This window comes from Chelonia mydas, chromosome 16 (assembly GCF_015237465.2).
Source record: "Chelonia mydas isolate rCheMyd1 chromosome 16, rCheMyd1.pri.v2, whole genome shotgun sequence".
Taxonomy (NCBI): Eukaryota; Metazoa; Chordata; order Testudines; family Cheloniidae; genus Chelonia; species Chelonia mydas.
Window position 1 is genome coordinate 12,124,952 of NC_057857.1, and position 12,766 is coordinate 12,137,717.

Sequence of the window (12,766 nt, forward strand, 5' to 3'; positions counted from 1 at the left end):
TAACATTTTATTTAAAACACTTGTAAAAACCAGTGAGGACCAAAACAACATGACCTGGGTTATGCCCGAACTTATCTCTGACTTCCCTCAGAATTGTCTCACTTGACTACTCACGTTGGACCAGGCCTCGCTTGGCTATTGTCATGTCTATTCTTAGGAAACAGATTTCTGGGCCTACTTACATTTTCAACACATTTTTATATACACATAAGCAAGCATCAGCTCTGCAGGCTAGGATCCCAAACTAACACACACAGCCTGGGCTGACTAATGTCACCACCAAGGCTGTCTTTAAGCCCTGGCTTCAACCATGCAGTCATGAAAGTGATCCAGATTAGGATCCTCAAATGGTTTAAATTAGGATAGCTTACTCTTCAATAGAGTGATGCTGATTTATACAAGCTGAGGCTCTGACCCTCTTAGCCTGTGTGTAGGGTAACACAACTCTTACTGGCCTGTGTGGGTGATGCATTGTCGGGGGATCTTCAGGGGGCCAGGCAGTACAGCAGTGTCATGTAGTATCTGTTTCAGCAGCTGCATTGATCATTGGGATGGTGCTTTGGGCCACAGGGATTCAAGTCTGATAGACACATCGACTTTAAGGCCAGAAGGGACCAGCATGATCATCTAGTCTGACCTCCTGCATGTTGCAGGCCACAGAACCTCACCCACCCATGAAATGTTTCCCTTCTTGCCATTCCGCTAAGATGGCTTCTAGGCTATCTAAGGATCTATCTCAGGGATTCATCTGGCCCCAACATTGCACTGTCTGAGCATCTTGCCGTCTTTGATGTATTTATCCTCCCAAACCCATGGGCGGCATGGCTGGGTTGTTATCCCCGTTTTGCAGTCGGGGAACAGAGGCACAGGCTAAGTGACTTGCCCAAGCAGGGACTTGAAGCCCTTCTCCAAAGTCTCAGGCTAGCACGTAACCACTGGACCCTCCTATTCCAAGAGAGGAGCCTGAACCAACAGCTGGCCTGTGTGCTGCCCACAGTGAAGTAGTTTGACTCTGGAGCCACACTGGGCTCCTCCCCACAGGAGATGCCGTGAATCAGGGACAGCGACAGCTGGGCCTCAACGCAGTGTTTGGGTGGACGCAGCCAGTGTCTCCTCTCTCTGCTTGGTGGATCCAGCCCAGCTTCCATCGCCTGGCTGCCAAGGCACGGACGAGGGGGGAGGAGACGGTGGGAGACCTGGTTGTGGGGCAATGTGTTGTATCATGTAAATAAATAGCATGGACTTGCCCCCCCCCCCCAAACTGTTTATGTAAAGAGGAGATGGGGGGAGCCAGCCATTGATGTCACAATCGTGCCATTCAAGGTATTTGGCACCAAGCCCCGACTGAGAGGAGGGGGCTGAGGAGAAAGTCTAGGCTCCACATATAGAAGAATTACTGGAAGCCAGTTTCTATAAGCAGATCCCCATAAAAAAGGCAGCACTGGGGTAAAATAAAACCTCCCGCCACTCTGGAGGAGAGAAACAATGGCCCCTGGAAAAAACAGGTGGTAAAAATAGAACCAAGGCCCTCCCCATCACAGGGCCAAGGGGACAGACCGGCTGGGGTCCTGTGGCCACCCACACAGTCATATTTACAGGACACCTCGTGCTGTCGCATAGGGGCTGGACTTGTAATAGGATTGAGTTATTCTTACGAGGCTGGTGGTAGACTTTTTGGCAGTTAATTTCCAGTAGCTCCTGATAAGATCATCTGGGCGTGTGTGTGTGCGGGAATAGCTTTGCCAACAGTCTCGTATTGCAAGGGAGGTCCCGTATTGAAACAGAAAATTGTCCTGTCCCATACTAAATCAGTGCAGGGCATCTTGTATCCCGTCTCTCAACATATTACAAATATTCTCATTATGCAAAGCCAGTTTGATTATTCCCTTACCGTCCAGTGATACAGAGTTTGTAACATGAGTCAATGTCATAATGCAGAGCCAGTCCCATGATTTACTGAACCAATGTACCTATAGCACAGACGTTCCCAAACTCTGGCGCACGGCCCCCTGAGGAGGGCACAATAAGGTTATCGGGGGGGCAGCCACACTGAAAGGCTGGAATTAGTAGGGGGCTCTGTCTGGTGGGGGGAGTGGACAGGGCTCTGGGCAGGGGCTTGGTTGCCAGGCCCAGGCCCCCTGCCTGCCTCGCCCCCCAAGTCTGCAGCAGCCCCTGGCCAGCAGTTACACTCCTCTGCTGGGGACATGGGCAGAGACTCTGTGAGCAGGGGGCCACACCCCGGGAGTACTGACCCCTCTGCCAGGCAGAGCCCCTTCCTCACCCTGGCCCTTCAGTGCATCTCCAGGGCACACGGCCCCGTCCACTTGCTCTGCCAGACAGAGCCTGAACAGGGAAAGCTGGGGTCAGCAGGGGGCCCTGTCCAGCGGGGGCCAGTACTCACGGGTGAATCTCTCCACTCCCCGCCTTTCTGTGCTGCCCTGTTCGCTTCCAGAGCCGGGTCCTGGCAGCCCAGACTGCCTGACTGCTGCAGGGAGTGGAAGGTTTCCTTCACTGCCATGTGATTAGTACCCCCACCCCTGTGGTGGTGGGCACCCCACCCAGGCCCCGTGGGCACAGGCCACTCCCCGCTAGGGGTGCTAAGAAAACAGTCCCGTACTTTTGAATTACAGTGTTGGCCACCCTATGTGTGAAGCTCTGCCCGATATCACAGAGCCCGCCGCCCAACCGAGCAGGGTCAGCCTGGGTGACCTCTAGGGAAAAGCCAGGCTCTGGCAGGAAGCGGGATTCAGCAGCGCGTGCAATGCCATGCGGATGGCCCTCGGATGGTGCTGGGAGAAGGGTTAGGTGCTGCTGGAGGGTCTCTCTGTTAATTTGTCCATCCATTACTGTGGTTAACTCCTCGGAGTTTTCCATCCCGTACTTGGTATTGTGGGGTGACGGTTTAGGGAGCAGTGTTCAAACTTGGTCCCTGCAGTTTGGAACCTGAAGCCAGATTTAGGAGACTAACTCTAGGCACCCCAGATTGGTACAGATTAGTGCCCCAAGTTTCAATGTCTGAGGGCCCCCTCGGACTGTCTTGAAACTAAAAAGCTGGCAGAACTAGCTGGCCCCTGAGCTCTGTGTGTACAGGTGTGTGGGCGGGAGTGCTCTGTGTACTTCAAGAGTGGCCAAAGCGTGCCTAGTAGCCTGCAGTGCACCTTGCCATTGCCTTAAGTGTTCATTCGGAAATGCAGCCCCTGGAGCATGTGGGGCTTCCCCTGAATCTGAGCAGAGGAGAGCTGGGTTCTCTATGGGCCACCAGGCCCGAGGGCTGGTGGTGGAGGTCGGGGGAGGACTGCAGTCTGCTCTGCTCCATTTCTGCTCACTGTGGCAAGCTGCTGGGGTGGCTCTTGGTTGGGCAAAATTTGGACCTTCCTGGGCACTGGGACTGGTTGAAGCAAACTTGGGGCACCCCCCCAGCCAAGCCGATGGAAGGGCTCTCCTGGCTGCAGTGCCCAAGGCTTCCTTTGCCAGGCTGGATGTAGGGGGAGCTGAGGCAATGGCCCGGCAGTGGGAGGGCGTTTGTGGAGCGCGTTAGGGGGCGATGGAGGGAGGTTTCCAGTTAAATTGTGGGGAGGGGCTGCACAGAACCTGAAACAGCTGCAGGAGCCCATGAGACTCCCCGGCAGGCTCCTGTTTTCAGCGGCACGGAGCAGCTTCTGTGCCGCGCACTGCGTGGCCGTAAACAGCACGCCAGCCTCGGCAGGGCCTGTGACAGGGAGCCCCCAGTGGCTGCAGGTGCAGCCGCATTGTCTGAGCTCACACAGGATGCACCAGCTAGGGTGGGGCGGTGGTTTCCCCAGACCGCTGCACGTGTCTGTGTGCTGTTGACAACAACCAGCGCGTCCACTGAAACTAACCCAAACCATCAGGGAAGCACATTCCAGCCCCCGCCTCTCGGAGGAGCAGCAAGATGACCTTTCTCTCGTGGCTCGCCAGTCAAACTCACGCTTTCCCCCCTGCACTGGACAAGGACTTGACTCCTGGCCCTTGGGACTTGAGAATCTGGGTCCTGATCTTCCCTGTGCTGACCCTAACTCAAGTAGGCTCTCCTTCCCCCAGGACATCAACACCCTTCAGTCCACTCCCTGGCTGCCTCTCAGCTACCTTCTAACTGTGGTGGCCCGAAGAGAGAAGTTGTGGGGTTTGGGTAGGTCTTTCCGCCTTGGTCCTGTTCTTAACAAGCCATGCTGGGGTTGCATTATCTTCTCAGTTACTTCTGACATGAACGAGAGCTCCAAGTCCTGACAGGGTTCTCCTGACACTAATACCAGAAGGAGATTGGGCTCTTTGCACAACCGGGTGAATGGAGAGTGTGGGGGCATTGCATATAACAGTGTGTCTGCTCTGGGGGCCGAGGGGGAAGGGGGGGCGGGTATAGACCAGGTGTAATTGTCCTCACCAGTCCTCAGCAGGGTCCAGTTCAAGATGGAACATAGAGGCACAGGGACTGGGTCATACACGTATCAGCTGAGCATAGTCAGGGTTTCCTTCTCTCCTCCACCAACCCCAGAGGACAGAGCTGGCCCCTTCCCTCCCTGTCCATGTAACAGCATCTCCCTGCCTGGGTCCAGGGGCAGCTGGCATGGAGTGCCCAACCCACAGGCAGAATGGTACCAAGCGGGCCGCTCGCTCTCATGGTGACTTTCAATTTGTTTCTTGCTGTGTTTGGCTTTAGCTTAATCTGCAGCACAAGTAGCCCAGGCTGAAAAGCCCTTGGCTGCCCTGTGTGGCTGGCCCAGGTAGATGTGGAAGTGAGGGTTCCTCCTCTCCCCCTCCCTGCCTGCCCAACCTGCTCAGCCGGCCTTCTCTGCACTTCACTGCGGATGGGGCACTGTCCTGAGAGCACCTATCCTCAGTAAGCATGAATGACGTTATCCCCATTCTCTCCTGCAGATGGGGCACTTCCAGTTGAGTGTGTCCTCAGCAGGACGGACCACCCCACCTGAGCGAAAGGTGCTGTTTGTGATCATCTGTGACAAGTCCTGTAGGGTGACAGTTCATTCGGCGGATCTCCACCCGACCTTTGTCTCGGTGAGTATTGTACCTTGAAACACATTAGCAGCATTGAGCGGAGCTCCTAAACACACATGACCGTCAGAAGGAACAAAAGATGTGTCCCGGCTCCCATTGGCTTGTTCAGAACTTTCTCAAACTAATTCTTTGGGGCGGATGTTCTCCAGGCTCAGTCTTGCCTCACGGTCAGTGTTTTGAGACCATCTGAGTAAAATCTGATCCAGCCATTGCTGGCTGAGCCGAACATGGAACGTCTGAGCAGAACATCAGAGGAAGGAGTCATCACGGCTTCCACACTCAGCTCACGAGGGCCAGTCAGATTGAGTTCAGACTTTCCCCACAAATACACGTCAGGCTCTGGGCTCAGAGCGCGCCTGGAGAATTTCACTCACCAGGAATTTGCTTGAGAAGGGTCTGAGCAGCTGGAACGCTACCTCATACTAGCAAATGGGACAGCCTCGGGGTAGCACTGTGTATTGCTGGGTGGGAGTCTCCTTCTTAGGTCTTGTCCCCAGGTCAGAAGGAAGTCGGAGGAAGGGCAGCCCATGGTGGGGGAGGTGGAGCCCATCACATCTCTGAGGTCTGGCCCTCCGTGATTAAAGAGCAGCATTGTCCACCTTCATTATTGTTTTCAGGTATCACTGCAGCACCTTGAGGCCCCAGCTGAGCTCAGGGCCCCATTGTGCTAGGCACTGTACATATGCAGAGCGAGGGACACTCCTTGCCCTGAAGAGCTGGCAGTCTGAATATAGAGGATGAGAGGGAAAGTGACTTGCCCAAGGTTACCCAGCAGCTCAGTGTCACAGCTGGGAATAAGACTCGGATCTCCTTATCCCCAGTCCAGTGTCCTATGCCCTAGAATATGCTGCCGCTCCAGTCCTCCTTGGCTGAAAGGATGGTGGACACAATACAGGGCCTCCAGGGACAGGGATGTAAATCTATGAAAAATGGGGACCCCTTGGGCTCCCTACAGGGGTGAGAAGGCTGCCCCACTCAAGAAGAGAAACAGACTGGGCTGTCACCTATTCAGCGAGCTAGGTGAAGGACAGTGCATTCAAAGGGAGAAAGATCCAACCTTCTTCTCCTTCATGTTCTGACTAGAGGCAGGTTAAAGGGGAAGCATTAGGTACGGTGCTGATTTGCTCCACCCCATGTGAGATCTGGGGAAATGTGTATCTGGGGTTTTGGTGCTGGTCCGTCCCCAGAATGGACACATCCTCTGCCCTGCCACCTGCTCGCCTCGCTTCTAATGACACTCTGCCTTGTCTGGCACCTGGTGGCATTAACAGGCTTTACGAACATGCATGAATAAAGGGGCACGTGGCCATTGTGAGGCAGGGCAAGATTATCAGTCCCCCATTTTACATGTAGGGAAATTGTGGCACAGAGCAGTTCCGTGATCCTTAGGCATGTCAGTGGCAGAGGCAGGAGTCGAAATGGGACTGGTTCTGCCAGCTAGCCAGGACAGCAAAACCTCAGAATCTGTTTGTGTGCATGACTGTGGCCTGGTAGGGCCAGATATTTGGAAGGGTGGCCCAGTGGTTAGGGGGCTAGCCTGGGACTCAGCAGACCTGATGTCAGGTCCTAACTCTGCCATCGACTTCCCGTGTGACCTTGGGCAAGTCACTTAGTCTCTCAATGCCTCAGTTCCCCCTGTGTAAACTGGGGAGAGCAGCCCTGGCCTGCCTCCTAGGGGTGTTGTGAGGCTAAATGAGAGATTGTGAGGCACTCTGGTAAAATGGTGATGAGTGACATATAAGCACCATAGCTAGACAGAGCTGCTTATTGGACAATCTGAAGAGCCAGCTCTGAATAGAACCCAGGAGTTCTGGATCTACTCACTAGACAATACTACCGCACTCCATGGTAAGAGTCAATAGCATAAATGTTGTTGTCACTAACACAGGCTGGTGCCTTGACTCCCTAACCCCCCAGTATCTGGCTTTGCTTCCCTTGGGAATTTGGCAGGCTGTGTCCCTGACTAACTCCACACCAACTCTCCTTGCCCAGGGAGAGACGCCAGCTGGGGACAAGAAGTCCCTTATAGGGAGGGACATGTTATTAAAACAACACAGAAGAGTGCCCTGGATAGGAGGGTGGGGAGGCGCGCATGAAAGAAGGGGAGAAGGAAACGTCTCTGTCTTGTTTCTGTCTTGGTCTCTCGTTCCGGCTTTCTGGCTCCTGTGTCCTGTTGTTTGCCTTTGTCTGTCTGTGTTTTTTCTTGTGAGAATGGGAAGCAAACAGCTGGCGGCATCTGGGAGAGCCGCTCAGCTCCTCTGGCTGGGTTGAGCAACGGGCCCCATGGAAGGGGGAGTTCTTGGCCAGTTAGCTGCTGGCCGCTGCCACAGCTGGAAGAAATCCTCCAAATTCCAAACCAAGCCCCCCAGGACCCATTAGTATTGATAACAAACAGCAGGGGCTGGAGAGGGCGTGTGACCCCCCCATCGGAAATGTGCACTGCCTCCCTAGCTGAGAAGCCAAGTCCTGCACCCCTCACCCCCTTCTCCTCCTCACGCAGAGCAGCTGCAAGGGCTCCAGGAGCCGGTGGGGGTGGGCATGGGGCTGGGGCCGGGGACTGGAAGGAATGCAGAGCTAGGACAGGAGGTGAAGAAAGGACTCGCGAAGGTCAGCACTGGCAGTTAGGCGGCGGGGGGAGGGGGGGGTGCCACGGGCAGGGAGGGGCGTGTCCAGGCTGTTTATCAATAGTCATGGCACGGTTTGTACTTGGCACCAGAGGTGGCTTCAGAAGTCAGGGAGGATTTTAGGGTTAATAAAGGCTGACTTGAAAAGGCCCCGATTTTTCCTCCTGTCCAGCAGAGGAGAGGATCTGAGCCCAATACACCCCACAGGGGAGGGAAAGAGAGGGCCCTGACCTCCATTTCCCAGTGAGGGGGAGACCAAAGCCCCATGCACCCAGCAAGTGGGAAGGGGGCCCGTGAGCCCCATACAACCAGCAGTGGGCCCTGAACCACTTACCTCTAGCAGCCAACTCATGAGCCCTGTGCACGCAGTAGCAGGCCCTGCGCCCCCCTTCCTCTAGGACTCAACGCTATACGCCCAGCACTGGGCCACACCGCTTCCTAGAACATCCCTCTTCAACGCTGGTTTAATGTGGAGACACATGCCTAGCTTCCCCAGCCCGCAGTGATCCCCAGTGCAGCACATGCCTTCCCTTCTGCACAGCCAAGGGGGAGCCCCTTGTGGAAATGTTGGCAACGCAGCATTGGCTCACGGGCCAGGAGGGCGCTTGGGGGAGCCCTGGACCGGTGCTCGCTGCAGAGGGCATGTGGATGCTTTGCTAAGGCTCCAATCATCTCCTGGCTTGTGGTTAGTGGGCCCAACCTCCAGGTCAAAGCAGCCCATGCCTCCCTGCTACTCTCTGGGGGGCTTCCCCCATCCTGCTCCTCGGGAAGCCCTGGCTGCCAGGGCCCCCCCATCCAGCCCCTTTCTGCGGCTGCCTTCCTGTTAGCATTGCCCACTGCGGGGCCTTTGGGCCCCTGCCTCCTCCTGGGAGCCAGGCCAGCACAGCCACACAGAGACAGGCAGCCGCGCAGAAGCCGTGGGGTGTGTGGAACTTCAAAGGGCTGCATGAGAAATAGCTGATGATGAAGGGAACACCTGGATTCATCCTCCCGCCAGCCTAAACCAGAGCTTGGCCTGCTGCTTGGGAGGTCCCTGGCCCGTCTCTCCTCCTGGGTCTCCCCGTAGGGACCTCCCGGGCGCTATACCGTGTCTCTCTGTCTCCCTCTGGCGTCTGAGACAGGAAGTGCGCTGTCAATAGGTGAGCAAAGCCTGCAAAGAGCCCCCCCCTTGTGAGGGGTCCGTGGGCAGCGGAGAGGAGCAGGGATGGGATGGGAGGAGCTACCCATCCCTCTGTACTGTGCTTCTGCATTGGGGCCCCAGCACAGCGCTCCGCCTCTGGGTGCAGGAGAACCTGACAGGGAGCCGGGGAGAGCCTCCGGCTGCAAACGGTTTCAAAACCCCAGCACCTGGGGCAGTCTGGGCCACTCCCAAGGCAAGCTGGGACTCGTCCAAAGCATGGGGCTGAGCCCCAGGAATAAGCTTGGCCTATCAGAGATGAGTTGGCAGCATCCAGGGAGCGGCTTGCTCCCCCAGAAAATGAGAGATCATCGCCACCCTCCCTTTGGAGGGCGGGGGGGAGCATTAGCTCCCCAGAGTCCCACCCAGCAGCTCCCTGCCTCCAGCAGCACACCCCTCCCCCAGACTGCCCCTCCCCCCAGCTGGCCTGTATCCCCCTGCCTCCCGCAGCGCGCCCCTCCCCCAGACTGCCCCTCCCCCCAGCTGGCCTGTATCCCCCTGCCTCCCGCAGCGCACCCCTCCCTTTGGCTCAGGCCCTGTGCTTGGCCCTGGCTGGCTTTCCCCTCTGGCCCTGGATCTGAGCAGAGGGCCAGTCTAAGCAGCGAGTGACGCACAGAACTTGAAAAAGCTCCCGTTTCCTCTGCCTGTTTGGAGGAAGGTCAGGGATGGGATTTGGCTCCAGTGAGCTTGGCCGGGGCTGGGAGCTTTGTTAGCAAACTACACCTCCTTCCTATTTGTGTCTAATAATAACCCAGGCTGACAATGGCGGAGGCAGGGGCAGGGTGCAAAGGGCTATCAGATCGAACATGGCACCACTCCTGCCAGCGGCTCCTCCACTGACCCCCCCACGCGCTGCCCTGGGGGAAGTGAAGGGCCAGCCCAGCTTCCTGGCTCCCTTCCCTGGCATGTGCTCATCCAGCAAAGGTGACCTAGGGGCTCAGACAGGCTGGATGCCGGCTCCGCTGAATGTTCCTGGAAAATCCCAATGCCATGCCAGCTGATTCAGCCTTCCTGGGGGGCCGCCAGAACCCAAGCGCAGCCAGGCTGCCCATGTGGTACCTGGCTGGGATTCGGTGTCTGAGGAGAGACCCCTCCCGCAGGGCTCTAATCATCCCCGTGAGAGTTGGGCCGGGCTGGGCCAGCTGGGCGGCCGGGGCAGGGCGTTGCCTACATGTGTGCCTGCCCTTCGCCAGAGCGGCCAGGGAAGTTGCGGGGTCTTGGTATCTGGTTGCTTGGTCACCCTTGGGCCTGATTTCCAGAGATGGGCGTGCTCTCAGGTCCCCTGGACCCAATGGGGCGTTTGGGGCTAGCCTGATATTTGGTGAGATGTGGGCCTCTGGTATTGCCCCAGCAGGGAGCCCCATCACCAGTCGGGGCGGTCGTGTCCATTCTAGCGCTGGCTTTGTTTTTTTCAGAATAACATGGTCAGTGGCGTCACATGCAACGTGTCAAGCGCCTTCGAGCATATCAGTGATGAGCTGCTTGTGCAACGGGTGAAAGAACACTATGGGGGCATCACGTCCTTCACCAAGCTGGAAAACCCCAACCACATCCACTTCCGAGTGGGCGAAGGTGGGTCCTGGACGTGCTTGGGGCTGGGAGCTGGCATCCACTGTGCGGTGATGTGCTGTCACCCCTGGGAGGCTCCGCAGTACCTAGCTGTTGCTCTGGTTCACTCTCACACGATCAAAGCAGGGGCAGGTTTCAGGGCAGCACGTGGCTCCCGACCTCCTTGGCGGGCCGTTGCTGGGGCTGTTAAAAGAAACAAGCCGTTTTTACCGTGAAAAGCCACGCTGGCGAAAGAAGTTTCCCGACTCAGGCTTAGACTTTCATTGAAGGCTTACTAAGGACATGGCAGGTTTGTTTTTTTGTTAGTGCTGTGGACTTCCTCAGAGCAGTGGCCTGTCCATGCCAGCTGGCATCTCAGCAGCATGCACTCCCTTGCAAGCAGCGGTTCGTGTTGAGTGCTGCCTGCAGGCGCTGGTTTGGAGCTAGTCAAGCAGAGGCTGAGTTGATAAGGGAGGAAGGGGATTCTCTGGGCAAGACTCCTTGATACCAAATGGTACCGCTGAGAATCTCAGCGCCGTGTGTGTCTAAAACCAGCCGCTCTGACGCTTGTGGAACGCAGGGAGCAATGGGCCACATTGAGCCATGGAGTAAGAGGTTGCACCTCTCACGGGAGTCAGCAGGAGCTGTGTCCATTTCTACCAGGGCTCAGTGTGTTGCAGAGTAGCAGTGAGGGGCATGGAAGCCCACGTCAGACGTCCCCGCTCCGTCCCATACCCTGGCCTGGAGACCAGGCCCCTGTGAGGTCGGGGAGGGAGGTCACTGCAGCTCAGCAGAGGTCCCCACGCTGGAGAATATGGTTGATTTTTCTTCTCTCTCCCAGATGCTAGCAGTCCGGAGGACTGCATCGTGCAGTCTGGGTTCAGTGCCCGGCGGTACCTACAGACCGAGTTCTTAGTCCAAGAGGTTAAAGGCTGCACCAGCCCCAGTGCGAAGAAGGGGAAGGAGGCTCACATCTTGCACGTGCAGCAGGGCCCAGAGGAGACCAGGTAATCGGTGTGCTTCCAACCCCGTCACCTCGCGAAGGGAGGGGTCGGAGCCTTCTCCACCCCGGGCCTCCCCATCAGAATACACCTGAGGCTGGCTGCAGGTTCTTCCTTAGCCGGGAGGAGGGAGGGAAAGGGGGCGCCTCTTAAAGAGGCAGCCCTGGCAGTTGGGCCGAGAGCCACACTGCAGGGTAGCTAAGCTCACTGCGCTGCCAGGGGGTGTATGCAGTGGGGCTTCACTTAGGAAGGGAGCCCCTCCCCCCAACACACACTTGCTGGCTGGGTCCCAGCAATAGGGCCGAGAGTACGTCTTGAGGCTTGGTCTGGGGAGAAGTTGTTTGGAGGGTGGGCGGTGAGGCTCAAGGAGGGATTCGGATCTGTGAGCTCTGGGGACAGAGCTGCAGGTGTCGGGGGTCAGGGGAAGGAAGAGGGCGGATAGGGGTGATTTGGAGGAGGGTTGTGGTTCTCTTTGCCTCTTGGCAAGAGCCCAGCAGTGGTAAGAGTGATGACCAGGCTCCCGCCCTTGGTGTGGGGGTGAGGGGTTGGGGAGAGTGAGGGCTGGGGTGGGGAGCGCTCTGGAAGGGGATGGCACCTTGTGAGGGCCCAGGCCAGGGGGTAGAGCAGTGTGGGGTATCTCCCTCTTTGATGGAGGGGGACAGCCCCCAGTTAAGTGGGGGCTTGGCTAGGAAGACTGGGAGGTCAGTGGGGTGGGAGGTCTGTGGGGCTGGGAAAGGTGTGGAGGGTCTTGAAACCCACGCACTCTATCCAGTCTCCAGTGATGGCATGTTCCTCTCTGGCTAGGCCCATGTGTGTGTGAGGGACAGAGAGAGAGAGGACCACGTGGCATATTTTGTTGTTGGCAAAAGAGGCCCTGAATCTACGGAGAGCTTGTTAGCAGAAGAGGCCTACCGTGGGAGGTCTTTGTCCAGGGGGCCCAGCTGTGGCCGAGAAAGTGGACTAACCACAGTGGGAGGCCATGTTGGCTCATGAGCCCATTGGTTTATTCTGGGGTTTGCATTGTAGCTCTCAGCCCGTGGAGGTGAAGGTGAATGTGGTCTGCCCCGAAGCAAAGCTGCTGCAGGATCTGAAAATACTGCTGATCCTCCAAAGCCAACCCAACGTGACCTGGAACATTGATACACAACGCACCGTGAGCATCATGGTAAGGCAGGAGGGAAATGCTGACAGGGAGCTCATATTTCTGTGATGCCTTTCAGCTCAAAATGTTCACCTGAAAAGCAGCCACCTCTGGGGTGGAACACAGCAGTTGTTTTAAAAAACCCAGCCATGCTGCAGAGCAATCCGGGATGGGCAGTGAAGAGTTCTGTGTCCAACGGAAACAGCAGGAGGAGTTTAGGGAAGCAGACTGTCACTGAGTG

The 12,766-nt window shown here is 56.7% G+C and overlaps 1 protein-coding gene across 3 annotated transcripts in view; it reads left to right on the forward strand.

Moving 5' to 3' along the window:
* ENG (endoglin) overlaps window positions 1-12,766 on the forward strand; it is a 57,492-nt gene that overhangs the window by 22,688 nt on the left and 22,038 nt on the right. For 2 of the 3 annotated variants that reach the window (XM_027819723.3, XM_037879974.2), the window contains exons 3-6: window positions 4,897-5,034; window positions 10,251-10,407; window positions 11,225-11,390; window positions 12,411-12,549. In XM_027819723.3, coding sequence (XP_027675524.2) covers window positions 4,897-5,034; window positions 10,251-10,407; window positions 11,225-11,390; window positions 12,411-12,549 — 600 coding nt within the window. Of the gene's footprint in view, window positions 1-4,894; window positions 5,035-10,250; window positions 10,408-11,224; window positions 11,391-12,410; window positions 12,550-12,766 lie in introns of all 3 variants that reach the window. The other variant, XM_043530663.1, reaches the window with a different exon arrangement.